A 27,345-nucleotide genomic window follows, 5' to 3' on the forward strand; every position below is an offset into this window, starting at 1 on the left:
ACGGGTCCCATACATCCTATCCCATCTGGTCTTGCATCCTGGGTCTTGGGACAAGACACAGACAACCTGAGGGATGGCGTCTCATTAGCAGCAGAGGCTTGGGATGGGGTGGAAGGGGAGGCACAATGCAACCAATGCCATTAGCAAACCCTAGCCCTGACTGAAGAGATAAGGAAGATCTAAGAACAGGATCAGGCTGTGGGTGAAACCCAGGGCATAGTCCCAAAAATGGTTGCCAGCCAGAAGGTCAGTCTACATACTGAATAAATGGAGCCTCGATTCCAAAGAAGAAGCAACATGTTCTTTTTCAACTCTTGTCTATCCTGTATTTCCAAGCTAGAGCTCCAGAAGGTCTCCAAGGAGGGGCCATTCCTGGCATACCAAGAATCACCATGAAATGACACGAACATTGTCTTGCCAACGGATGACATTTACCACTAGTAAGGCATGTTGTGATGACATGAGATCACCAAAACTTGATTCATGAGAAGAAGACAACTGAAAAGTCAAACTGACCCTTGAGTAAGAAGAAAACTAAGGAAAGTTTCTGATAGATTCTACTCAAGGAAGTACCAAAGAAAGAGGAAGCAAAGAGCTGGTCAATGAACTGTTTGATGGCGCACGCCATCGGAGATTGTCGACGACGTCGTCTGCGCCGCCTGCCACCGTTGTCAAAGATCGGGTGAAATCGCTCAAAGTATCACATTTTGTTTTCTTCGTTCTTTCTCGTGTTTTGTGCTTTTCTCGTCTCGTCTTGTGTTTTCGTCGCATCCGCGATGCCCCCCTTCGTCCTTCGTCGTCGTCACGGGGAGGGATCCTTAGCCAATTTGGAACCCCTCCCTTGTGCCCAAGTCTTCTCTGTTTTCTTTTCTTCTTTTTATTTCTTTATTTCCCCCTTTTATTTTGTAATGAGGGGGCCCATTATATAAGGGCCCCCTTAATGGACCTTTTTCCCCCCTTGTTGACCCAGCTAAGGGGGCCCAATTGACCTCTTCCCCTTTATAAGGGAAGAAGGGGCGCCCTAGCACCTAAGACCAGGAAGAAGAATTTCAGCATCGTTGTTTTTTTCTCTGGTCTCCCTCCCTCACTGAGAAGAAGAAAGAGGGAGGAGTTGAGGGGGGAAGAAAACTTTGCAGAGGGAGGAGAACAAGGGAGTCCCGCCCCAGGGTCGTCCTCCCCTGTTCGTCCGCACCGCCAAAGCCTCCGAGGAGAAGGACCGACATCTGCGTCCCACTCTTAGCCCCCTGGAGTCGATCCCCGGCGGATCACCTTCACCAGCGACGGGTGCAGCGCGTTCAGCGCTTATGCACCTCATCTGACTTGATCGGCCTGCGAGAGTGAGAAAACCGGTGCCAGCTGTTTTCCCTGTCACGTTCGGGCCACATCCAAGTGCCGGACACTTCGTGGGAGGGAAACCCCGTCAATCCAGGGCGTCCGTTGAACTCCAGAAACTCGCCTGCCCAGGAGGTTGGTCAACTGACGACCACTCGACGTGCGGGACCCATCCAGAAGGCGAAAATCAATCCCCTTTCGACCCAGGCATTCTCTGAACTTTGGCAGTCGTGAGGGGGGGTTCAAAATGGGTCTACTTGGGCGCCCTGTTGGGGAAGAGAAGAAGAAGGTAATGACATAACATGAACAGAGTACATGTAAGGGTATATGTACCCTAAGAGGGAGAGAGGATAATAGGGCTAATGGGCTTATAGAATAGGGCCCATTAGCCCATGAGGGATAGTCTATCACTAATACGCCCCACTGAGCCCCGACTGTGGGCGAAAGGCTCTGCCTGAGCCTGACGAGTCGAGAGACGGCGGCCGCCCCCGGCCAGATCCCTGACGTGAGACACGCCACCAAGCGCCCTGCCTCGCGCCTGGGCTGATGCCAGGTCACACCGCCAACCCCAACGCGTGGAAGGATCGAACCCGAGGGTTACCCGGTTGCTGATTGGGGTGATTTGGGCCTCCTGGGCGAACGCCTAGTCGCACCTAACAGCCACGCGCTGGGCCCGACAGACAACTGATGACTCCGCCAACATTGCGCTCACCCACAGTTTGATGAGTGATCTGACTGATACGACACAGCCGTCGCCCCGCTGAGCCTTCGAGCCCTGTCTGACACAGTGCATGCTGAAGTTCGCCACAATTCCCAGGCCGGAACTTGAGCTCGAGCCCTCCAGCCACCGCTCTCCGGTCGCTCTTCTCATCCTCTACTCCTCCGACCTTTACGTACAGCTCCAGCACCATGCTTATCGAGCCGCCGTGATCTCCCCGGCGAATCTCTGCCCCACCCGCTCCGAATTGTCACCGACGTCGACGAAGCCCTGCATGAAGAGCCACGCGCCGACGAGATACGCCGTCCTCTCCCACCGCTCGTTTAATTACCATTTGCAGTACTCGTTCGTCTCGACTCCACTGCGCTTGGGCCAGGTAGATGAGAGAGACAAATTGAGAGAAAACTACGACATTTGAGTGCCTTACCAGTACGGACAAGTACGTCTGTTACGTGCGAGCCCTACGAATAGATTCCATTCGGCCGTAGACGCCTTCGTCGCTCTGACGAGGTTTGAGAGGCCACCGTTTTCGTCTCCTGGCAACCCCGTCCAAGCTTGGAGCATAGCGCCCCCTCGAGTCGGAGCCTGCACGTACGACACATAGGGTATTCATTTGCGCATCGTAGTTACATCGACCCGTTAGGGTTCATCCGTCGGACGACGACACCATGGACGTTCGATACCACCACCCTTTATTGACACCGAGCCATCATACACGGTGTCGACCGGACAGCGTTTTAGATGACGTCCGACATCACTGTTGACCAGTCTTGTTGACCAAGAAAAGGGGAGGAGGTGACTCACCCCTATAAATAAAGGTGGGCAGACCAGGTAAGTGATACGAGCTTCACTTGTGTTGAACGGCAGTTAAGGAAGAAGAGAATTCGGAGGGTTATTCCTTCCACGCCAGGTGATACAAGAGAAGACGAATAGGCGACGGATGCCTATGAATAAAGAAACAACTGACGCCTACGAATAAAGAAATGACGGACGGACGCTGTAGACGGACAGTTAAAAGCGAAGACTAAGTGGGAAGATCCTTCCCATCGGGGCCAACGGAGCAATTCGCCTCGTCCGGAGTTCTATGCGTTTCTGCCTAGCATTCCCCTTCTTCTTCTTCTATTGGGTACTCTATCTGGGTTTGTTATCTTCCGAGAACCTTGGTGAGCGATCTTGCTATTCCAAGGAACATTGCATCTTTTATTTTGTCTTCTCATCGGGCAACTCCTGAGATCATACCAGTATGACATCTTTTTTATCATTTCTTGGAATTGATACTCGGCAGTTGCATGTCGGGAAGGCTGGAGCGGTAGGAGGGAGTCATCACCTACCGATCTGGAGGGAGGAGCTTCACCAGAGCGGAGGAGCCGCCCAAGATCAAGAAGGAGCTTCTCCAGAGAGGAGGAGCCATCACGATCTGCCCAATCCCTGTTTTCTTTTCAAACTACATTGTCAAGATTTAGCTACATTGTGGATTACGATATCAATCTAGTTTAAATAGTTCATTGATAGTATTGTAGAGTATCAGTTTCCCTTACCTATTTTCCCATAAGTATCTCTTTACAGGCCAAGAACTAAAATTCCATTTGTTTAAAAGAAAAACCCCATCAGTTTAAATAAAGAGGCCAATTTCCAGAAATGATGTACAATCCAGATAAATTGAGAAAAGGTGAGAAACTTTTTTGCAATGTCAATTATGGTGACGAATATTGACCCATTGAAGAGAAAATAGAATATAATAACAAAATTAATAAAAGCGACCAGTGCAAACCTGTTTCACAGTTCCTAAACGTTCATGAAAAAGATGGGTTTGATTTTTCTCCTCATCTAGATGCTTTGAGAGGGAGCATAAGCCCTGGAGTGCAACATAGTCCACTTTTCCAGAGGAAGAAACAGGAAGTGACTTAACAAATGAATAGTCAGCAGGAAGCATGCCTGGAGGTAGTCTTCTGCTCAACCAACTTTTAATGGACGCGACCAAGGACTCGGTCAGAACATTTTCATTAATTGATGAAGTTTGTTTTCTGTGAGAATCAGCATCTATATTTAGAACAATATAAGCTTTTAGATAGTTCAAGCCACATGAGTCATCTAAGTCACCATGACTTTCTTCAATTACAGCAGCGTTGATGACATCCGGTTGCCTCAGCAGAGCATCTTCTACTTCTTCCAGTGCTATACGCTGACCATTAACTTTTACTGTCCTGTCCCTCCGTCCAATAAAGAGAAGGTCACCACTATGCAAGCGCCTTGCAAAATCACCAGTTTTAAAAAATGGAGGATGGGAATGCCTTGCAGAATTTTCCTTACAAATATCATCAAAATATCCAGCGAATACACAGGAACCAGAAACACAAATCTCACCTTCATTAGTTGTATCGCTCTCTTGAAGATTGACGTCACAATTTGGCATAGGTATCCCAATAGGAACCGTGGTTAACGCTTCTGTCTGTAATATCTTTGGTAAATTCGTGCAATCAAAGAATGTGCAATCGCCCGATATCTGAAAATTATGGAAAGGGTTATTGATGTCCAATTTATTTCTGAAAGGGATTTTGTCTTGATCTTCAAATTTTGATGCACACTAGATATATTTCAGTACAAATGTATGGGGAGGCAAGTATAAAAAAAACGTAGCAACAATGAAGTAGTTTATAATTATAGAATGCTTGTTAGAAAATGTTAATACAGCAAGAAAGCATATCTATAAATTTGATTGAGACATTGATGTAGGTCTCGGTTAGAGGAAAGGATTTTTTGGGAAAGAAAAAATGAAAGATAGATAAAGGATTGAAGGACAGAGAAGAAGATAGAAAGGGAACTCTCAACCTGATGTAGTAGATCATCATCCCTTTTTAATCTTTTTGTAATGTCTGTAAGGCTAAATACATAAGAGCCACAGATACTTACAACTAAATGTCCTAGAGGGCCCAGAATATCTGAACCACTAAGGATACTGGATTAAAGGATTTCCTGTGACTATTCAAGCATTGATGTTTCTTTTGCAAACCCTAATCTACGTGACAGGTCAAGAGGTTGGACGATGACCAGGGACTTCTTGACACAACAGCAACAGAGGTGCAGTGCAGCTTAAGTCCCCGATATGCACTAGCACCTGCTATGGAGCATATCTTCATTCAAAATCAGCTCTCTCAAATGACATATCCCAAAAACCAAAACAGCTTTCCTAATGAGCATCCACTGACTGAATCTGCTCTTCCATTGCATCGTATTCTTAGTCTTCTACCTTTCATGCTGAATCTGCCAACTGATTTCATGTCATTTCCTGCGCTCTTCAGGGAAACCTACAACTATTTTAGGGAAATCCTTCTGCAAGGAACCAAAATATCTTGAACAGGGATGGCTGGGGATAACACCAGAAGGTTTGATAGTTTGTATTAGAAAAGTAAATCACGTTTAACAACTTTTCAAGCTACTCTTTATTCTATCAGTAAGACATGTTACTGGGTCCTCCCTCCACACTCCATAATAGGTCATCTTCATTACTGCATAGCTTGTTTAAAAAATACGGGTTAGATGAGTAAGAAAGATAGGCGCCCTTATTTCTTATGTAAACCAACTGTCAACCGGCCACAGATCTCTGTCATTATTTCAACTTATCTCTAGATGTATCTCTCATCTTTGCTTTTACATCTGTTCATTTAAAATTCTGTAACAGTGCCCTCATAAGATCCAATCAATTAAACGGTTACTCTTATTGGGGCCATAAGCCTTATCCCACTTGGACCTTATTTACTAATCCATACAAATGGGCCTCTCATAATGAATTGAATGAGGCCTTTTTCTCTGGAGTCCTTTTCAGGCAATGGCAAGGGCCACCAATGCTCAACAGAACTTCATCATCAATCAACTAAAATAAATCAACTTAAAGGAAAAAAGTACAATATTACGATTATTAGGGATAAAAGAAAAAGAAAGAAAATGCAACACTGAAAGAAGTAAAAAACAACATGAAGTGCACTTCAATATATCAAACTGGACCAACACTCCTACTTGACACAAAACAGACCCTAAAAGGAAGCTCACCTCTGTACTTCCATACAGATTCAATATCACTGTCTCCGGCAAGAGCTGATACAACACACTCCACAGCGAGACAAAAAGAGTTTGCCCACTAAGCACAAGTAGCTTTAGGGATTCTCGCAATTCAATCCATTTTGATCTTAGAGAAACAGGGAGAAGTGCTCTTGCCAAGGATGGAACAGTGACCAGCCTTGATATTCTGTACAGCTAGGATAAATCAAACCATAGAGTTATAAACCAGCAACAAAAACATTAAGTCACTGCAATAAGCATCAATAAAAACCAAATATTTTCAAGTATCTGCTATTAAGGTGAATGTTCAGACCTGCAACCCATATCACTGGCATTGTAATACTTTAACATCAATGATGTTACCTTTAATACTTGTCGCCCTCCCTTACAGAATGCACACTAGATGTTTTTATTGAACTGGGCCGGAAATCCTACCGAGGGGGCAAAGGAGCCAATCTAGGCCTGTTGTCATTTGTTTCTTTTATCCTTTTCTCCACCTCTCACTCTTTGTACACTCTCAATATATTTGCTAAAGATAACATATCTGTTGTCTCTATCAGTTATCAGAACTATCATTAGGAACTGTTAAACAGAGCCCCTTATTGTATCTTTTATTTCACTGTTTATGTGAATTAAAATTTTCAAAAAAAAAAAATGGGGCAAGTCCCGGGCCTATTATTGGGTCCACTCCAGGCCCGGGTCCGGACCCATGCCCACGATGTAAGTCATGGGTATTTAAACCCTAGACTCTGAGCACGAATTTGAAGTTGTCTTTTTTCCTTCCTGAAACCCTAAATGTGGAGGCTGGCTGCTGGTCTGTTCTGCTCTAGCAGAGCTGTCATGGTATCAGCGCCAAGGCAAGAACGCCTCTGGCTCAACTTGTGACTGCCTTCTGCTGCTGATCATTGTCAGCCTCCACACCTAGGGACTGGTGTCACTGAGAAGAAGCATTTCCTTCAGCTTCTAGGATGGAGCAAGATGTTGCATCTGGCATTGGAGTAACTTTAGAAGGACAAGACTATGGAGAAAAGCCTGTCTCTATGAAGATCCTACATCCTGTTAGTGAGATACTACGCCTTATGGGCTAATGGGTCCTATTCTATAAGCCCATTAGCCCTCTTATCATTCTCTCTCTCCTAGGGTGTATATATATATACCCACACATGTACTCCATTGTGGTTATGTCATTATCTTCCCCCTTCCTCTCTTGACATGGTATCAGAGCTCCAGAGCTCTTCCAACTAGGGTTTGACATCACCCTTTCGCTGTTTAGCGAACCCGGAGCGTGACCGACGGATCAGCCACAGCGTGAGCTGTAGCCAGCCCGCGGAGCTTCCGGAGAACCAGCCCTAGCCGCAGCCGCAGCCGAGCGCCAGCCGCAGCCGTGCACAGCCGCAGCCGCAGACGCAGTCGCGCGCCAGCCGCAGCCGCGCACAGCCGCAGCCGCAGACCGTAGCCGCAGCCCACAGCCGCCGCCAAAGCAGCAGCCGCAGCCGCAGCCGCAGCCGCAGCTTGCAGCCTCCGCCGCAGCCGCAGCCCTAGCCGCAGCCGCAGCCCTAGCCGCAGCCGCAGCCACAGCCGCAGCCGCCGCCCTAGCCACAACTGCAGCCGCAACTTGCAGCCGCAGCACGAGCTGCAGCCCCAGTTACAACAGCAGTCTCAGTTCCTGCCACGGTTCCGATGTCGGAGGAACTTTACTCCACGGGTCAGACTCGTCAACCAGCCGTCACAGCCGACGGCTTCACTGATGCAGATTTTCAACGAGAACCCTTGTCACACAAGGTTACTCATTCCCTGCCGGCGGTTCCCGACTCGACGTGTCTCCAGAGCCCGAATTTGCTACAGTGGCGTCACTTTGTCGAGACCACTCTCAAGGCTCGCCAATTGTTCAAGCATTGTACGCAAGGCCCACTTCCACCGACCCATCCGCACTATGCGGCGTGGGAAGCCGAGGAACACTTCGTCCTTGGTTGGCTCTACACGACCTCCCTGGCACCCTCGTTCCGTGACTGGTTCCCTCGCTGCTCCACCGTGAAGGGTTTTTGGACCAGGCCAACACCTTTTGCGGCCGTGAAGGGGACAACTGGCGCCTCTTTATGCTAATGGCCAAAGCCAGCAACCTTCGCCAGGGCGCACTGTCCATCTCGGACTATGCGTTGTACACAAGAAGCTGTGGGACGAGGTGGACTACTACTTGCCGACGGATGATCCGACGTGCAAGTCATTCCAGAACACTCTTCGCCTCCGCTTCTTGGGGTTTCTTTATGGTCTCAACAAGGAGTATGACGACACTCGGCGCCGTGCCCTACATCGCAAGGAAGGCCTTCCGTCCATTGACGACTTGGTGAAGGAGCTCCAGGAAGAGGAGAGCCATTTCCATGTTCTTGGCACTCTCTCCCCGGAGGCAGCTCGTGACTCGACTGCCCTCCTCGCCCGGCCTCCCTCGCCCGCTCCTGCTTCCCCCGCGGAGGCGGCCCCCTCCGGGCTGATTTGCTCCTACTGCAGCAAGCCTGGACATCTCCGCACGTGGTGCAAGAAGCGTCAGTACGACAACCGGAAAAAGAAGGAGGCTATCGAAGGGAAAGCTATGGTTGCCTCCTCCTCTACCTCTTCTACCAGCCCGGCGACTCTTGAGCAACTCCAAGACGACTTGGCCCGTCTCCGTGACCAAGTGGCTACCACGCAGACTCCGACTCAGTCCACGGCACACTTTGGTGGATTTGGTGCGTTCTCTCTCTCTCCGTCTGAACAGTGGTATTGTGGTCACACAGCTCCCCACTCGCCTCTCGTATCGGATACGAGCTGGGTTCTTGATTCGGGGGCAACCGAACACATGACCCCGTTCAATGACCGGTTTGTATCCTACGAAAGGCATAGTGGGGACCGTACAGTTATTACAGCCGGTGGTGGATGGTTGCCTGTTGCTGGAATTGGGGCAGTTTTTGTAGACGGCCTCGGAGTGGTCAGCAATGTTCTTCATGTCCCCGCCCTGCGAGCTATACTTATGTCTCCTCAGCGTTTGGTTGACAGTTTGTCCTGTTCTTTTCACCTCCAGCCTGACGGGATGTTTCTATCTGACAAGGTGGGTCGGACTACACCGATTAGGCGGGAGAACGGATTGCTGTTGTTGGACGATGGGGGGCGCTCTCGGTGCTTCCTGCTTCACCGCCAACTCCGACCGGCGGATGTGCAGCGTATGGGACGTCTTCAGTTGGCTCACCAACGGCTGGGTCACCCGCCATTTTCAGTTTTACAGCGTCTCTTTCCTTTGATGTGTACTGGATTGGACCTTCAGACTATTGTGCGTGAAGCCTGTCAGCTGGCAAAGCACCGTCGTTCATCTTTCTCTCCGTCCACCTCGCACTCATCCACTCCATTATTTCGCATCCATAGTGATGTTTGGGGACCCGCCCCGCAGGCCAGCCTCAAGGGCCACCGATACTTTCAGATCTTTGTTGACGAGGCCACCCGCTACACATGGGTCTACTTGTTGACCGCCAAATCTGAGGTTGCTCCAACGGTCCATCACTTCTACGCCATGGTTCGTACTCAGTTTGGCCGGGGTATTCAGCGGTTCCGCTCCGATATCGCGCGGGACTTCGTCAACACTGAGCTGGCCACGTACTTTGCTGACCATGGGATTCTCCACGAGTCCTCCTGAGTGGCCACCCCTGAACAGGACGGTATGGCAGAACGTCGGATCGGGTATGTCACGTCGACCGCCCGTACCCTTCTGCTGAACTATTCTGTTCCGTGGGCGTATTGGGGTGAGGCGGTCTTAACGAGTACCCATCTCGTAAACCGTCTCCCCTCCCAACCCCTCGGGTTTGTCAGCCCACTGGATCGTCTCTCCACGGCGTTCCCCCATCTCTCACTGCGGACTGGACTCCTCCCTCGCATCTTCGGGTGCACGGCGTACGTCCACGATACGGCTCCCACTCGCACGAAGCTTGATGCTCGAGCTCTCCGGTGCGTCTTCGTCGGGTACGCTTCTCTCCAGAAAGGTTACCGTTGCTACCACCCTCCGTCTCGGAGATTTTTCATCTCGGCAAACGTCACCTTTGCCGAGCATGAGTCTTACTTCGGTGATTCTACCTCGCCACGCCTTCCGCTGGTTGAGGCGTCTTGGACTCCTTCCTTGGAACCCTTTCCGTTTGTGGGACCCATTCCTCCACCGTCGCCGTCCCCAGCCACCTTCTCTCCCTTGCCTCCTACCGTCTCATCTCCCGGTGCACCGTATCCTCCTCCTAGTGCACCCCCTTCCCCCGGGGAGTCCCTCTCTCACCCCGGGGAGCTACCTCCTACTCTCGGTGCACCGTATCCTTCTCCTAGTGCACCTCCTTCCCCCGGGGAGCCTCTCTCTACCCCCGGGGAGCTAGCCTCTTCTCCCCCCTTTGCTTCCGCTCCTCCGTCGGACGATGCGTCACCCTCGTCTACTGATGATGATGATCAGTTGGGATGGCCTATCGCCCTTCGGAAAGGGGTTCGTCAGTGCGCTCGCACACCTCTCTACCCCTTATCTCACTATCTCTCTTTTGATCGGCTAAGCCCTTCCTACCGGTCCTTTCTTTCTCACATCGAGTCGCATCCACTTCCTCGTCGCCTATCCGATGCTCTTGCTTCTCCTCCTTGGAAAGCGGCGATGGATGAGGAGATGCAGTCCTTGCTCAAGAACCACACTTGGGAAGTCGTCCCACTTCCTCCTGGCAAGAGGGCGGTGGATTGCAAGTGGATTCATGCCAAGAAGCATCATGCCGATGGTACTCTCGAGCGCCTCAAGTCTCGACTTGTGGCTCGGGGGTTTACTCAGTCGTATGGCGTGGACTACTTCGAGACATTCTCTCCTGTGGCGAAGATGGAAACAGTCCGTCTCATCTTGGCGCTTGCGGCTCACTCCGACTGGCGGATACGACAGTTTGATGTGAAGAATGCAATTCTCCACGGTGACTTGACGGAGGAGGTGTACATGCAGCCATCTCCCGGGTATACCCTTGGCCCTCCAGGCACCATCTGCCGGCTGCGGAAGTCTCTCTATGGACTTCAGTCGCAGCGGATGTGGTTCGGTCGGTTCTCTTCGGTCATGAAGACCGAGGGTTACACTCAGAGCAATGGGGATGCCTCCCTATTCTTCCGTCACAGTCCCGCGGGTGTCTCCATCTTGGCCGTGTACGTCGACGACATCCTCATCACGGGGTCCGATTCTGCAGAGGCCGGCCGCCTCAGCTCTGCGTTGGCCAAGGAGTTCGAAATCAAGGCCCTCGGGCCTCTTCGCTACTTCCTCGGCCTTGAGGTGGCCTACTCCCCCCGGGGGATCTTTGTGTCACAGCAGAAGTATGCCGTCGACCTACTGGCCTTGACAGGCATGACCGAGTGTGCGCCGGTTAGTACTCCCATCGACCCTAACGTCAAGTTGGGTAAGGGGGAGGACTCAGCACCGGTGAACGCATATCAGTACCAGCAGGTGGTGGGAAAACTCCTGTACTTGACCGACACCCGCCCCGACATCAATTTCGTCGTCAACCTCCTCAGTCAGTTCATGCACTCTCCGCGGGAGATCCATCGTCAGGCGGCCAATCGGGTACTTGCGTACCTAAAGGGCTGCCCCGGGAAGGGCTTGTTCTTTCCTCGGAGTATGGAGCGGACCGTGAAGGTGTACACTGATGCGGACTTTGCCGGCTCAGTTGTGGACTGTCGTTCCACCACGGGGTACTGCACTTTTGTCTTCGGCAGTCTTGTCAGTTGGAAGAGCAGCAAGCAGGACAAAGTGTCCCGCTCCAGTGCTGAAGCCGAATACCGGGCACTTGCCGATGGGGCCTCTGAAGGCCAGTGGATATACGGGATCCTCCATGACCTTCGTGTGGAGTATTCAGGCCCGATCCACTTCTACTGCGATAACAAGTCGGCAATCGCCTTGGCAAAGAACTCTGGCCAACAGGGACGGATCAAGCATATGGAACTCCACCGCTACTTCTTCAAGGAGCGCGTGGACGAGGGCATCTTTGACTTGGAGTTTGTTCCATCCGCTGATCAAGCTGCTGATGTCCTTACCAAAGGACTATCTCGACCTCTCCTGCAACGTGCAGTGTCCAAGCTCGGCATGGATGACATCCATACTTCGCTTGCGGGGGGGGTGTTAGTGAGATAGTCAGCCTTATGGGCTAATGGGCCCTATTCTATAAGCCCATTAGCCCTCTTATCATTCTCTCTCTCCTAGGGTATATGTATACCCACACATGTACTCCATTGTGGTTATGTCATTATCTTCCCCCTTCCTCTCTTGACACATCCCTTGCCTCAAGTACCTGAGAAAGTTAAATTCTCTGGTACAAATTTCTATCAGTGGCAGAAATTTGTTATGCTGACACTGAAGGCTAGGTGTTTGAGTAAACACTTAGTGAACGACCCAGTTGCAGAAGATAGTCCAGGGTTTGATGCATGGGATGCAGAAGAGGTCTTCATCCAAACATGGATTCTTGGCACTCTAGCCCCTGACATGTATGACAACTTTCTACATATTGAAAGTGTGAAGCAAATGTGGGATCAGATCCACACAAATTGTTCCAAGAGAAATGATATCTGGAAGGTTTATGATCTCATTGACTGAGGTCAGAAAATGACGCAAGGAAATCGTTCTATTTGGGAATATGCATGTGAATTCAAGGCACTTTGGCGTGAAGTAGATCAGTACTGGCCTGTCCAGTCTCCTGATGGGCTTGCTAGGCAACACACTGTTAGACACCCGATGCTTATGTTTATGGTAGGTGTGAATCCTGTGTATGAAGATGCGAGGAAGCAGATCATTCACAGGAGAAAGAACCAACTTTAGATGAAGCCATCCATACTCTTATGGAAGAGGAAAGCAGACTGAAGGTCCACTCTGCTGATGAGAGACGTGACTCCTCAGCCTAGCTCTTCAAGAGCGCTCCTCTACCAACTAAAGCACAGAAGGAGGAAGAGCACAAGGAGAAGGAGCGTAGAAAGAATTATCACTGTGGAAACAGATTTGACTCAAGAGATGGAGTCAAGGAGGATCCCAGAGATAGCCTGTATTGTACCTACTGGAAACGCAATCGGCACACCAATGAGACTTGTTTCAAACTCCATGGATATCTTGAGAGGAAGGGGGAGCTGAAAAAGGTCTATGTTGCCCAAACGCAAGGAGCTGAAGGGGGTAAAGCCCAAAGACATCCCAAGGAGAACACTAATGCACAACATGCAGCCGACTTGGAGAAGTTCAAAGAAGACATGACAAAGCTAATGGGCAAGCTCAATACTTTATCCCTAGTCAGATCTGGTGAGTGTGCCATCACATTTGGACTTCTCCATCCTAATATTGTTTCAGCATGGTCTTGGATGCTGGATACTGGGGCCACTGACCATATGATCCCGTACAATGATAAACTTATCAAATACATCAGAAGTGATGGTCGGAGAAGTATTATCACTGCTGGCGGAGGACATCTTCAGGTGGCTGGAATGGAAGATGTAAAGCCAGGTGGACTGGGAGTCATTAAGAATGTTATACATGTCCAAAAGTTGAAGGCCATGCTGCTTTCCCCTCAGAAGTTGGTATATGATACTAACTGCTCAGTCATTCTGATTTCTGATGGATGTATTCTATATGACAAGGTGGGGAAGAAGACTACTCAAATTAAAGGTGATGGAGGACTGCTGCTTCTGGAGGAGAGAGACCACAAATGCTTCTCGACAGACAGTCATTTTCGGAATCAAGGGAATCAGAGGAGCAGGCAGGAGAGAATCTCTTTGCACCATGGTCGACTGGGACACCCCTCCTTTGAAATCCTCTAACGCTTATTTCCTTCTTTGTTTGTTGGTTTTGATGTTAAAACTCTGGTGTGTGAGGCATGTCAATTAGCCAAACACAAGAGAGCTACTTTTAGTCATGTTGGTGAACCTACTCAAATTCCATTCTATCGCGTGCACAGTGATGTTTGAGGGCCCACCCCTGTCTCTGGTCTTACATGTGCACACTGGTTTATTATTTTTATTGATGAGTGTACACGCTACACATGGACTTACTTATTAAAGGCAAAGTCAGAAGTCAGCCAAACACTGAAGAAGTTCTGTGAGATGATTTAGACTCAATTTGGGGTTATCATGAAAAGGTTCAGATCTGACAATGCCAAGGACTACTTTAATAAAGTTGCTGATTATTTTGAGAGTAGGGGTATCGTTCATGAATCGTCATGTGTGAGCATGCCTCAATAGAATGGGCTCGCCGAGAGACATATCAGTTATGTTGTGTCAACTGCTAGGACACTGTTACTCTACCGAGATGTCCCCAAATTCTACTGGGGAGAAGCCATTCTGGTAAGTACCCATCTGATTAACCCCATCTCATCAAGGACTCATGCTTATGTTAGCCCTCTAGAAAAACTCTCTGTTAGATCATCACGGCCCATTTAGGGCAGATTGGACTGACTTATGGGCCAAAGGCCATGTACATGTAATAGAATAACCCTAGGAAAATGAATAAAAAACCTAACTAAAATCAATCTAAATAAGGGCCCGTTAAGGGCCCATTAAGAGCCCACTAAGGGCCCATTAAGGGCCCAATAGTGAGGGGCCCATTAGGGCCATATATTAGGTCCACTAAGGACCTAATATATACTGGGCCTGATTTACATCAGGCCTAGACTCCAACGGCTGGAAAACTAGTCGTTGGACATCCAGTTGCAAAAAAGGGCAGCTGGATGTGATAGGTCCCAACGGTCATATTTTTCAAAAATATGACCATTGGAGGGACTGTTTTTCTCTCTCTCCTCAGTGCATATTTGTATAAAAAGGGAAAAGGATTAGTAATGGAGATTCCAACCTTTTTGTGCCCTATTTTCTGGTGTTCCTCTCCTCTTCTTCTCATCATTTCCTCATCTCTCTCAAGAATTTACATGGTATCAGAGCAGGCTCGACCAGTACCCATTTGAAGCATTGATTTTTTGGAGTTTTCTCCTCAGAAGATTCTGTATCTCTCTGAGTTGAATCCTCCTTCTGCAGCAGTGATTAGTTTCCTGTCTTCTGTCAAGAAGCAGGATATTTGAAGTCCTGAATTTGGGGGTTCTCCTCAAACTCTGTGAAGTCCTATTTGTCGGTGGCTACCTCAGCAGTTCTCTGCATCCCTGGGTGTGTGCATCAGCTGCAGCAAAGCGTCAGTTTCTGGTAAGGATTTATTCCTTAAGATTATGGGTAAATCCAGAACCAGGATGGCTGCAAAGGCAGAAAAAGAATCTGAGGAATTGTCTTCTCTGGCTGCTGCAACACCAGTTGCTGCTCCAGCCACTCCAGCTGCCCCAGCCACTGCCCTCGTCACTGCATCAGTCCAGACCAGGCCTGTCCTGCCTGACCTGGACATGAAGTACAACGGCCTCAACGGCCAGAAGTGGATCACCATGGCTCAAAGGACTCTCAAGGCGGCATACCTTGGGAGGCATCTAACTGAGGAAGCTCTGTCAGAAGACAGAGCTGGGATTGAAGTCTGGGAGTCTGAAGAAGCTCTCATCATGAACTGGATGATCAAGAACATGGAAGAAGAACAGAAGGATGACTACATTCTGATCGGCTGTGTTCGAGATCTGTGGCAAGAAATTAACAAGTCCTGTGCAGAAATGCACAGTGACTTCCGAAGTTCTGATCTCCGAGAGCAAGAGCGAACGTTGAAGCAGGGAAGTATGTCAATATCCTCTTACTCTGCACGAATCAAAGCAATTTGGAGAGAGCTGGATCTCCTTTGGCCCACTGGTGACAAAAATTCTCCCTCTTACATTCGTGAGATCAAGTTCAGGACTCTTCAATTTTGATGGGGCTCAACTCTGAGTATGAGACCCTCCGGCCAGCTGCTGCACAGGGAAAAATTTCCCACCTTAGCAGAAGCGATTTCAGAACTTCAGGGGGCAGAGAGCCGAAAGAAAATTGGCACCAAAGGAGGCGAAACCGCCACTCCTACTGCAGCAGCTCACTTGGCCAAGAAGGAACCTCAGAGCAATCAGACCTCCTCAGTGGCACCATCTTCAGTTCCTCAACATTCCAAGGCCACACCGAAAGAAGGCAGTACCTCAGAACTAATCTGTGGATATTGCAGGAAGCCCGGACACATTAAAAGGGACTGTAGGAGATTGGCATGGAAAGAAGAACAAATCCGAAAGGGGACCTGGAATCCAGGTCAGCAGAAGAAGGCCTACGTGGCCAGTGAAGGGGGAAAACCACCCGCCACCGAGAAGGACGATGCAGGAAGCGACATTCAGAAGATTATACAATCTGAGATGAACAAGATCCTTCAGAAAATCAACTCCACATCTTTCGCACAGTCAGGTAAGCACTTTGCATTTACCACCTTTAAGAATATTACACCGATTTCGGTCTCTTGGGTCTTAGATTCAGGGGCGACAGACCATATGTCACCCCACAGATCATTGTTTCAAACCTATGAGCTTGAAACAAACAACCTCAGAGTTTTCACTGCTAATGGAGGGATCTTAAAAGTAGAAGGAAGAGGGACAATTATGATTAAAGGAAATATGTTGAAAGGGGTACTTCATGTACCTGAATTAAAGGCAAATCTTTTGTCCTTAATTCAGCTGGTAGATGAGACTGGGTGGCAATTTATCTTGGATTCTGACTCCTGCTTTCTCTGTATAAAGAACACCGGGCAGAAGATTTCGTCTGTTAGCAGGAGAGGGGGACTTCTCTTGCTGGATGTACTAAGGGAAGATGGGGAGCAGAAAGTGATCTACGCTGCCCAGAGTGAAGAACGGGTCACGCTTCTCCATAGGAGACTAGGACACCCCTCATTTCATGTTTTGAAACAATTACACCCACAGTTATTTAAGGGGATTATTTTTGAACATCTTAATTGTGAAAGCTGCCAATTTGCTAAACATAAGAGGTCATCATATCCAAGTACGAATCATAGGGCCTCCTCGGCATTCGAATGTGTTCATAGTGATGTATGGGGCCCCTGCTCCATATCTGGCTTGGCACATCAGAGATGGTTCATCTTATTCGTAGATGACTTCTCTAGATATACATGGGTGTATCTATTGAAATCAAAAGCAGAAATCCCATCTGTTATCATATTGTTCTGTGAAATGATCCATAACCAATTCAGTAGACGGATCAAACGCTTCAGATCTGATAATGCTAAAGAATATTTCTGTGGAGAAGTAAACAAGTATATGGAAGAAAAGGGGATAATCCATCAATCATCATGTGTCAATACCCCCCAGCAAAATGGTCTTGCTGAGAGGAAAATTGGCCATATTATGTCGTCTGCCAGGGCACTCCTATTCCAAGGAAACTGCCCCAAGCATTATTGGACTGAAGCAGTGGCAACAGCCACACATCTCATTAATAGAACAGCATCGAAAACATTAGATCTTAAGGCCCCGATTGATCTTTTATCCTCTGAATTTCCACATATATCGTTAAGGACTAACCTGCCGGCCAAAGTATTTGGCTGTGTAGTATATGTTCATGTTCATAATGCAGGAAAATTGGACCATAGGGCAGTGAAGTGTGTGTTCCTAGGTTATTCCACCACGCAGAAGGGATACAGGTGTTATCATCCCGAATCAAGGAAGTTCTTTGTTGCTGCAGACGTGAAATTTGATGAAATCAGAATGTTCCATGTGAGACAGATCGATCAGATATCTATTTGGAGTCCAGTGAGGTGGAAGCCGATGGTGGAGAACTCAGCAGACCTTCTGAACTTAGAGACAGTGAACAGGAACCTGAGGTTAGTGCTGCTCCGAGTCCTGTTGAGGAGGAGGAGCCTCATGCACTAGAAGAAGCTCCAAATGAAGAACTACTACCAGCAGGAGAAAGTAATCCAAGTAACAATGGATGGTCAATTGCTATCAGTAAAGGAGCTCGGAAGTGTACGAAGACCAAGCTCTACCCAGTAAGTAATTACGTCTCATATACCCGGATATCTCCAGAATATAAACAAGTTGTCCAGGCTGTGATGACTGTATCTGTCCCAAAGAATGTCAGAGAAGCTATGTCATCTACTGAGTGGAAGAGAGCAATGGATGAAGAAATGGAAGCGCTAGAAAGAAATGGTACTTGGGAAGTGGGCCCTCTCCCAGTTGGAAAGAAGGTAGTCGGCAGCAGATGGGTGTTCACCATCAAATACCATTCAGATGGATCAATCGCCAGACATAAAGCCAGATTGGTGGCCCAAGGATATACGCAGTCATATGGAATTGACTACAATGAGACATTTGCCCCAGTAGCGAAGCTGAATACAGTCAGAATTCTGATTGCTCTTGCAGCGATATTTGAATGGAAGTTGTACCAATATGATGTGAAGAATGCTTTTCTACATGGAGAGCTAGAAGAGGAGGTATATATGGCTCCACCCCCTGGATATTGTTTGAGTAAAAATTTGGGTGATGTATGTCACCTCAGAAAGTCCTTGTATGGACTCAAACAGTCCCCCAGGGCCTGGTTCTGCAAGTTTTCTAAAGCAATGTTGGCAGCCGGATACTTTCAAAGTGAGGGTGATCATACCCTTTTTATAAAGCATGGTAAGGAAGGTAAGGTGGCAATCCTAATAGTATACGTAGATGACATCATCATCACTGGAGACGACAATGAAGAAATTCAGAATCTTGAAAGACATCTTTCTTCATCATTTGATATCAAAGCTCTTGGTCTTCTAACCTACTTTCTAGGGATTGAAGTTGCATATTCAAGATCTGGAATTGTACTTTCTCAGCATAAGTACATTCTCGATTTATTGAAGGAAACCGGGAAACTGGACTGCCGTCCAGCCGCTACTCCAGTAGACACAAATGTGAAATTGAAGGCAGAACAACACGAAAAGGATGCCCCAGTGGACAAGACCTCATTTCAGAGACTCATAGGCAAGCTCCTCTATCTCAACCATACAAGACCAGACATAGCGTTTGCTGTGAACTCTCTAAGCCAATTCATGAACGACCCACGAGAGTCTCATCAAGGAGCAGCTGATCGAGTTCTTGCATATCTGAAGGGTTCCATCGGACAAGGGCTGTTTTTCAGGACAGGAGGTGAGCCTAGTGTAATTCTTTATACTGACTCTGATTATGCAGGTTCCTTTGAGGACAGTCGATCGACGTCTGGATACTGTAGCTTCCTTGGCGGTAATCTCGTCACTTGGCGCAGTAAGAAGCAGAAGGAAGTCTCCCTCTCAAGTGCTGAAGCTGAGCTCCGTGCCTTGAAGAAGGGAGTCTGTGAAGGCATGTGGCTTAAAGGTATTTTAAAGGATCTTCATCTATAAAGGCAAAGGGATGATCTTGCATTCAGACAGCAAGTCGGCCATTGCAATGGCCAAGAATCCAGTTCAACATGAACGTACAAAGCATGCACGGGTGGCGAGACATTACATCAAGCAGAGCATCGATGAAGGATTCATCATTCCGCAATACGTCCCCACTTTGGAGCAAGCTGCGGACATCTTCACGAAGGGCATCCCAGGCCCACAGTTTCAGGCATTGGTGTCCAAGTTGGGCATGATCAACATCTATACCCAACTTGAGGAGGGGTGTTAGATCATCACGGCCCATTTAGGGCAGATTGGACTGACTTATGGGCCAAAGGCCATGTACATGTAATAGAATAACCCTAGGAAAATGAATAAAAAACCTAACTAAAATCAATCTAAATAAGGGCCCGTTAAGGGCCCATTAAGAGCCCACTAAGGGCCCATTAAGGGCCCAATAGTGAGGGGCCCATTAGGGCCATATATTAGGTCCACTAAGGACCTAATATATACTGGGCCTGATTTACATCAGGCCTAGACTCCAACGGCTGGAAAACTAGTCGTTGGACATCCAGTTGCAAAAAAGGGCAGCTGGATGTGATAGGTCCCAACGGTCATATTTTTCAAAAATATGACCATTGGAGGGACTGTTTTTCTCTCTCTCCTCAGTGCATATTTGTATAAAAAGGGAAAAGGATTAGTAATGGAGATTCCAACCTTTTTGTGCCCTATTTTCTGGTGTTCCTCTCCTCTTCTTCTCATCATTTCCTCATCTCTCTCAAGAATTTACACTCTCCAATTTTTTCCCTCAGGTTAAGTTGAAAACTTATCTTCTCCCTCGGGTTTTTGGGTATGTAGCCTATGTGCATGATCCCTCTCCTACAGTTGGGAAACTTGACCCCCGTTCAGTCAAATGCATATTCGTCAGCTATCATCTACTCAGAAGGGTTACAGGTGCTATCACCCCTCCACTCGATGTTTCTTCGTCTCTGCCACTGTGACATGTGACGAATGTGTGGCGTTCTATGGAGGATAGAACTCTCAACAGCCAACCAGTGCACCAGCTGATTTACCGGTTGATACATTGAGTCTGCCATTTTACTTCCAGATATTGGAACCTGAAAAATTTTCTGGAGCTCAGTAAGAGAGAGAGAGAGAGAGAACAGAGATGGCAGAAGAAAAAATAGAAAATATATTCAGATAGTTTTGTAGTACAAATCGTAACCCTTTTTATAGGGTGATAATTAGCCGTTAGTAACGGCTAGTTTTAACTTGCCGTTATCACTTACTCGATTTGTTATTACAAATCGGGTATTGGGCCATATGGACCCGATAGTGCTCAATAAGCCTTTATTTTAGGCCCGATAGATTTTACATTGTTTTTGGGCTTATTATGCCCGTACATTCAACAGAACCAGTGAGTAATATGGAGCGAAACTCCGCGGATGAATCTGATGACACATGTGTCCCTGATAGGCAAAATCCAGCATCGAGTCCTGAACATCCACAAGTGGATAGTGATGAAGCAACTCCTGCTGTGTTTGAGTCGGGGTCTGGAGAGGTGAACAAACTGACTGAGGAAGGTCTTCAGTGGGCCATTACAAATCAGTCATATGGAATTGGTTATTTTGAAATATTTGCACCAGTGGCCAAGCTGGATACTGTCCAGATCCTTCTAGCCTTAGCTGCTCACATGGACTGGAATATCTAACTGTATGATGTGAAAAATTATTTTCTCCACGGTGACTTGGAGGAAGAAGTTTACATGACAATACCTCCTGGATATAAGCATGCCCATAAGGAGGGTATGATCTGGAAGTCGAAGAAGGCCCTCTATGGTCTAAAGCAGTCTCCACGGATGTTGCTTGGCGGATATGCTAAGACTATTAAGCAACTGGGGTATCATCCAAGCAATGGCGATCACACCCTATCTGTCAAAAGTCAAATGTCCATAATAACAGCCTTGATCGTCTATGTTGATGATATTTTAATTACTGGGAATGATCCGGTTGAAGCAAAGTATCTCCAAGAATCGCTTGTAGCAGAGTTTGATATTAAGTCATTGGGACATTTAGATATTTCTTGGTCATGGAGGTAGCTTACTCCAAAGATGGCATATTTATTTCACAGCACAAATACATCATAGATCTTCTCAAGGAAGCAGGCCAACTGGCGTGTAAACCTGCGAGCACTCCAATCGATCCAAACACAAAGCTAGGGATCAGAAAGGAAACTTCACCAGTGAACAGAGAGTCATATCAGCTGCTGATTGGGAGATTAATTTATCAGAATCATACTCGGCCCGACATTGCATTTGCCGTGAGAATCCTTAGTCAATACATGCACGAACCTCATGAAGTACACCAACAGGCCGCTCATCACGTTCTGGCATACCTAAAAGGTACACCTGGCCAAGGTGTCTTATTCAAGAAAGGAAGAAATAAAAGTTTTATTGTTTACACCAATGCTGATTATGCAGGCTCCGTGATGGACAGAAGGTCAACGTCAGGGTGCTGCGCATATGTGTGTGGTAGCTGGGTGAGTTGGAGAAGTAAGAAGCAACATGTTGTTACCATGTCTAGTGCTGAAGCGGAGTTCATATCACTAGCTCAAGGTATATGTGAGAGCATCTGAATCAGAGGAATCTAAGAGGACCTACAGATCCAATTGGAGGGAACAATATGTGTATTCTGCGACAATAAGTCAGCCCTTGCTATTGCTTATAACCCGGTTCAGCATGATCGCAAAAAGCATGTTGAGATCGATTGTCATTTCATTAAAGAAAATATTGAATATGGGATTATCCAGCTGCTGTTTGTTAGATCCTTCGATCAAGTTGCAGACATATTTACCAAAAGGTGTCAACCTTCTGCATTCTTCAAGTTAGTTGGCAAGCTCGGCATGGACAACATCCACACCAAGCTTGAGGGGGGATGTTAAACAGAGCCCCTTACTGTATCTTTTATTTCACTGTTTATGTGAATTAAGTCACTTAAGCTCGGGCCAGGCCTGGGCCTAGTATTGAACAAAGCCGTGGGTTCGCAATGGTTACATGAGATATTGTGTGTCAACCTTTCAAATTGGGAGGATTAGGGGTCTTTCACATACAAAATTTGAGCACAGCACTCCCAACGAAGTTGTTGAAAAGGTTTTACGAATCCCGAGACAACATCACCATCCAATACTACATGACAACTATAGTAGGAGGTTGAATTGGAAGAGAGAAGCAGCTCCATTCCAAGGGGTGTCGTCCTTTTGGCAAGGACTCAAACAGGCCTGCCCACAGGTACGGAACTTCTTCTCAGCAAGTTAGGTGATGGCTTGGTATTTCAGTATAGCTTAGATGCATGCCCGTCACAAGGCACGTTGCACCAAGCATTCCCTCGCTTATCTGCGCTCACATAGAACTCTAATGCCAAGGTTCAGGACTGTTGGGATGGAGCATGGAACCGAATCTAGGTCAGTGCCATGTTGGACCAAAGGGTTGCAAGTCCTGGACATGCAGCAGTCTTGAGCACAGTTAAGCCGACGATGCAGGGAACAAGATGTCTACACATCAGTCAATAGCCTTTTTTCTGTCCAAAAGGCTTACACGAGGATACTAGACGGGCAAGAGGATATGACAATCATCCAGGCATTTAGGTTCATATGTCGGCAAAAAGTCTCTCTGAAGGTAAGAATTTTGGCCTGGCTTCTGTTATGGAGAAGACTAATGACCCGAAGCTTTAGCAAAAGGCTATATCCAAATGCATTTTCGGCGTGTGTGTTATGCTCAAGAGAGGAAGAAGACATCGCATGCCGGGTGATCGTCCCTTGTTGTATTAAAAAAAGCACTACAATTTCAATTTTCCTTCATCACACTGATCACGATATGATATCAATCAAAATTTTTATTCGGGAGGTTCCATGAATAATCATTCAAAATACATGGCCAAATGCAAAAAACATATCCCACAGTTTCCACAAAAGCAATTTTTCCTTTGCGACCGGAATACGCACATAGAAAGAGAACAGCAATAAGGCAGATATCAATGCACAGCAACTTAAACAAAAATTTATCACCTTAAGAATGTCAACTAAGTAAAACGGATAAGCTCTCAATTCATCAGGAGGAATGATTAACGGGGTACAAGACAACACAGCAGTTAGGATCTCCTGTATGTGGTCAATAAAACTAACTGGCGTCTTGAAAAGTAATGTCTCTCCATGGCATACAGGAAAAGCCTTTTGCATCCACAAAAAACGATTTACAAGACCTGAAACATGAATGAATCTGTGATGTCAAACTCAAGGGATTTGCATGAAACCCAGGCATGTATAGCACTATCTACAGATTGGACACAAGGCCATCATCTTAGTGACTGTCCCAACAAGTTTGCTACTAAAACTGATCTCTCGATACTGAAAATAGATTACTTTAATTAATGCAAAGAACTGGCAGAAATTAAAGGCAACAGAGGCCAAACAAAAAGTTTTGAATATTGGCAAACTCGGACTTAGGTAGAAAAAATCTGTGATAACAGTAGTGCTTTTGCATCCCAAAGAATTTGATTTAGCCATTAACAAAAGAATTATATTCCAATATTTTACTAACTGATACCAACAGCAGTAATGAAAAAAGTGTTAAGACAATCGCAAATCAAAGAAGTGTTATTCAGGAAAACAAAGGAGTCCATGTCATATGACAAAAACTTCTCTGCTTAAGAAGGCTTTCTACCAATATAAAACCTGGTCCCTTTGTTTGTACACATTACGATACCTCTTGGATATTGTCATTTCTGATTAATTAGAACAAACCAGTCAACAGTCTTCACATCTTGGGTTTCACAAAAAATTAAATGCATTCTTACAGAGGATATGAGTTTAAAAACCCATGAGATACAATAGCGTCAATAAGTCACTAAATAGTGAACACACATCAAACTAATGAAGTTTGTACCTTTTTTATTAAGCAAGCACTACTTAGCTGACTCTTAATACACACTGATGATATTGGAAGTCTTGAATATGACATTGTATTCATCTTCCCCCTAATTGAGAAGATACTTGATCTAAAACAAGTAGACCATTTTAAAGAGTTCCTTGGTATAAGCTGCCCATTAAGGCACCTTTTTTTTCTCAATACAAATTAATCTAGGTCCTTTTATATGAGACTGGTTTTTCAGATTCTGGGCCCATCAGCATACATATTGGCACTATAATAAAGAAACAATAAGATGTATCAGCATCTCATACTCCAAGCCCTTTACATGTGTCACACAAGATAAGACACTACCTATTCCAGTCACATTTTATGTCATTTTATGCATAAGCCTAAGCCTCCACAATTCCAGGCTGCTCAAAGGGTACTCTCATATCTCATAGGAACCACTGGTTTAGGACTTGTATTTCATTGCCATGGTCATCAAAACATACAACTTTTTTCATGGTGCTGTCTACCCTTTGTAGCTGCAACCTCCGCCATAAGTTTTTCCACCTAAGGCACCGCCAATGCAGATCAAAACAGACGGGAAGACTCCAGCAGAACCTGATGGAGACTCTGGCCCCTGTCAACTGCCATCCGGAAGGAGGCCCCCATTAACAGTGCCCACCGTTGAGGGTTGACTGTAATCCATTCATTCTACATTGACTCATGATGGTCTCTGGCCTTTCAGCCGACATAGTGTCGCCCCCCTGGCCATTTGATGCAGGATGACTAGGGGAAACTGGGTAAGAAGACTATCTAGTGTCGGGTGGGATAAAACAGACCACAAATCACACGATCGAATTCGAAGATTTAAGTCTGGTGTAAATACTGATGGTGCAACCCCTTTCCTCGTCGAGGGCGGGAGTACTGTCTTACAACCACCGTAGTGAAATTAAAGCAACAATTTCAATAAATTTGAACCGGTGATCGCTAGAAGATTCAAAGGCCTATTCAGTCTAATCGCTTGAAGATTCAAATTCCAAAATTAATCCAACGGCGGTGGATAAACACTCGAAGAATAGTGGATGAAGAACACGATCACCAAAGAGTGCAGAAAGTACCTCAGCACTAAAGTAGTGCGTCGTGGCGATACGGGAAATTCTCGACGCGTCGTTGGGCGGACGACTGATGTGCGCTTCGACAGGGTGTTGCAGATCTAACTGCGCGGTCAGTTGGCGGGAGGTCAAGGGGGGAGTCGGCCCCTTGCGGGGTTCGGGGAAGCGCCCCGAAACCTAAACGGTAAACGGGGTCTGCGCTTGCACAATGAAGGATCTGAAGCCAGGATGCTGATCATAGGGATCGTGTGGGCGCAAGGACGCTGCGTGGGCGAGCGGCTGCACGCGGCGGCCGCTTGGGCAGGCGGCGTGCGCCCGGTGGCATGGCGGGCGGCCTGCCCGTAGCTGACGGCCTGCGGGAAGGGCGGCTTGCACGTGCGGGTGGCCTGCGCGTGGTGGCATGGCGGGCGGCCTGCGCGGGCGGGTGGCCTGCCTGCGAGCGACGTGCAGATGTTTCCCCCCCTGGTGGCGGTGGCAACGGCAGTGGCGGCGGCGGCGGCGCGGAAGGGGAGAATATTAGGGCAAATTTTTTAAGAAGAAAACTTCAACTCTTGAAATAAAATTCGCCAAGTGCTTCTTGTAACATTGGCCTATATATAGGCCTTGGAGGAAAGAGAAATTAAGAACAAAGATAATTGTCACGTCGACGTAGGCGACGTGTTAGCCTGTCACGTCAAAGGGTGGTTACGCAATTGGCGTTGACGACGTGTCATAACGCGGGACATCTGGTGTGTAAGTGGAGGCGCGTCCGATGCCGGTGCGTTGACGTGGTCGCCATCTAGGCGGTCCTACAGTTGGCGCTGACGACGAGTCATGATGCGGGATGTCTCGGATGACGATGAAGGCGTGTCCTAAGATGGTGTGTTGACGTCGTCGCCACCAAAGGGCGCACAACTTTGGACCAGACTGGGCCCAGTTGCATAAAGGCCGATATGGGATCTTGCAGTGAACCACATGCGGACCACTTTGACGACAAATATATGGACCTCATCGTGGACCCCCTTTAGGCAAACACGGAAGTCCCAGTTTGGGCCTCAGTCTGGGCCGCCACACGAGGGCACCAAAGCTGGACCAGATTGACCAGCCTAACTACGAGCTATTGATAGTGTTGAGGGCCCCACTATCGCCTGATATTTTGTTCCAGTGGGCCTGATAGAGTTATTCTTGGATTTGGGCCATTTTCTTTGGGCTTGGACTAATATGGCGCATATTTTTCAACACTTCCTCTGTTGATATTCTGAGTCATTGATCCTCAAATTCCGTCGACGTCCAGATCTGTCATTCTGAGCTGATCTTTGACTGGACTGACCTTGATACATAGGTGGCGCCGGGTTGTGACTAACTGTCTTGGATGGATTAGAAGAATAGGTGAGTGTTCTTGGAACAGGTGTTATATTATGCCTTGGAACTGCAGCTGCATCTTGATTTAATTCTGCATAAGGGGGTACATATTGCCAGGCTCTGTACAGAGTTCCCAGGTCATGGCAGCTCGGAGGACACAGAATGGTGCCTTGGGAGGCTGTTTATCGTTGGCAGAGCAACTACGTGGTGTGGTGGCAATGGACAAGACGAGCAGTGATGAGGATGAGGAGGCAGCAGAGGTGATGGGATTCCTACTCTGATAGCAGTGTTAGACTCCAACATGTGGGTAGGTCAGAGAGGGAGAGGGCTCGTAACTGAAATAAAAACACAAAGTTCTCCCACCTAGGTAGCCCCATAGATTAGTGAACAGAGAGAGGACGAGAGAGGGATTTATTGTGAGAGGATACTGGTGACAATGCAAAGGTGTCTGTCAAGGAGAGACCCTGGAATCACAAGGTGGTAGAACCAAGGGAGAGGGAGAGTGAGAGGGATAAAATAATATGGAGGAGTTGCTTCAAGATGCTTCCCCGCAGGTTTGGGGCATCTAGATGTCTCCAGGATTACAATTTGGCTTCTCAGATCCTCATACATGAGGGAC

The 27,345-nt window shown here is 47.4% G+C and overlaps 1 protein-coding gene across 4 annotated transcripts in view; it reads right to left on the reverse strand.

Moving 5' to 3' along the window:
- The window catches only part of LOC144708379 (AMP-dependent synthetase and ligase family protein), a 55,214-nt gene that overhangs the window by 18,495 nt on the left and 9,374 nt on the right, over positions 1 to 27,345 (reverse strand). For all 4 annotated transcript variants that reach the window (XM_078581647.1, XM_078581648.1, XM_078581646.1 and 1 more), the window contains exons 4-6: positions 23,427 to 23,620; positions 6,098 to 6,301; positions 3,822 to 4,553 (exon numbers count right to left, since the gene is read on the reverse strand). In XM_078581647.1, coding sequence (XP_078437773.1) covers positions 3,822 to 4,553; positions 6,098 to 6,301; positions 23,427 to 23,620 — 1,130 coding nt within the window. The remainder of the gene's footprint in view (positions 1 to 3,821; positions 4,554 to 6,097; positions 6,302 to 23,426; positions 23,621 to 27,345) is intronic.

The sequence above is a fragment of the Wolffia australiana genome, chromosome 10, assembly GCF_029677425.1.
Source record: "Wolffia australiana isolate 7733 chromosome 10, ASM2967742v1".
Lineage (NCBI taxonomy): Eukaryota > Viridiplantae > Streptophyta > Magnoliopsida > Alismatales > Araceae > Wolffia > Wolffia australiana.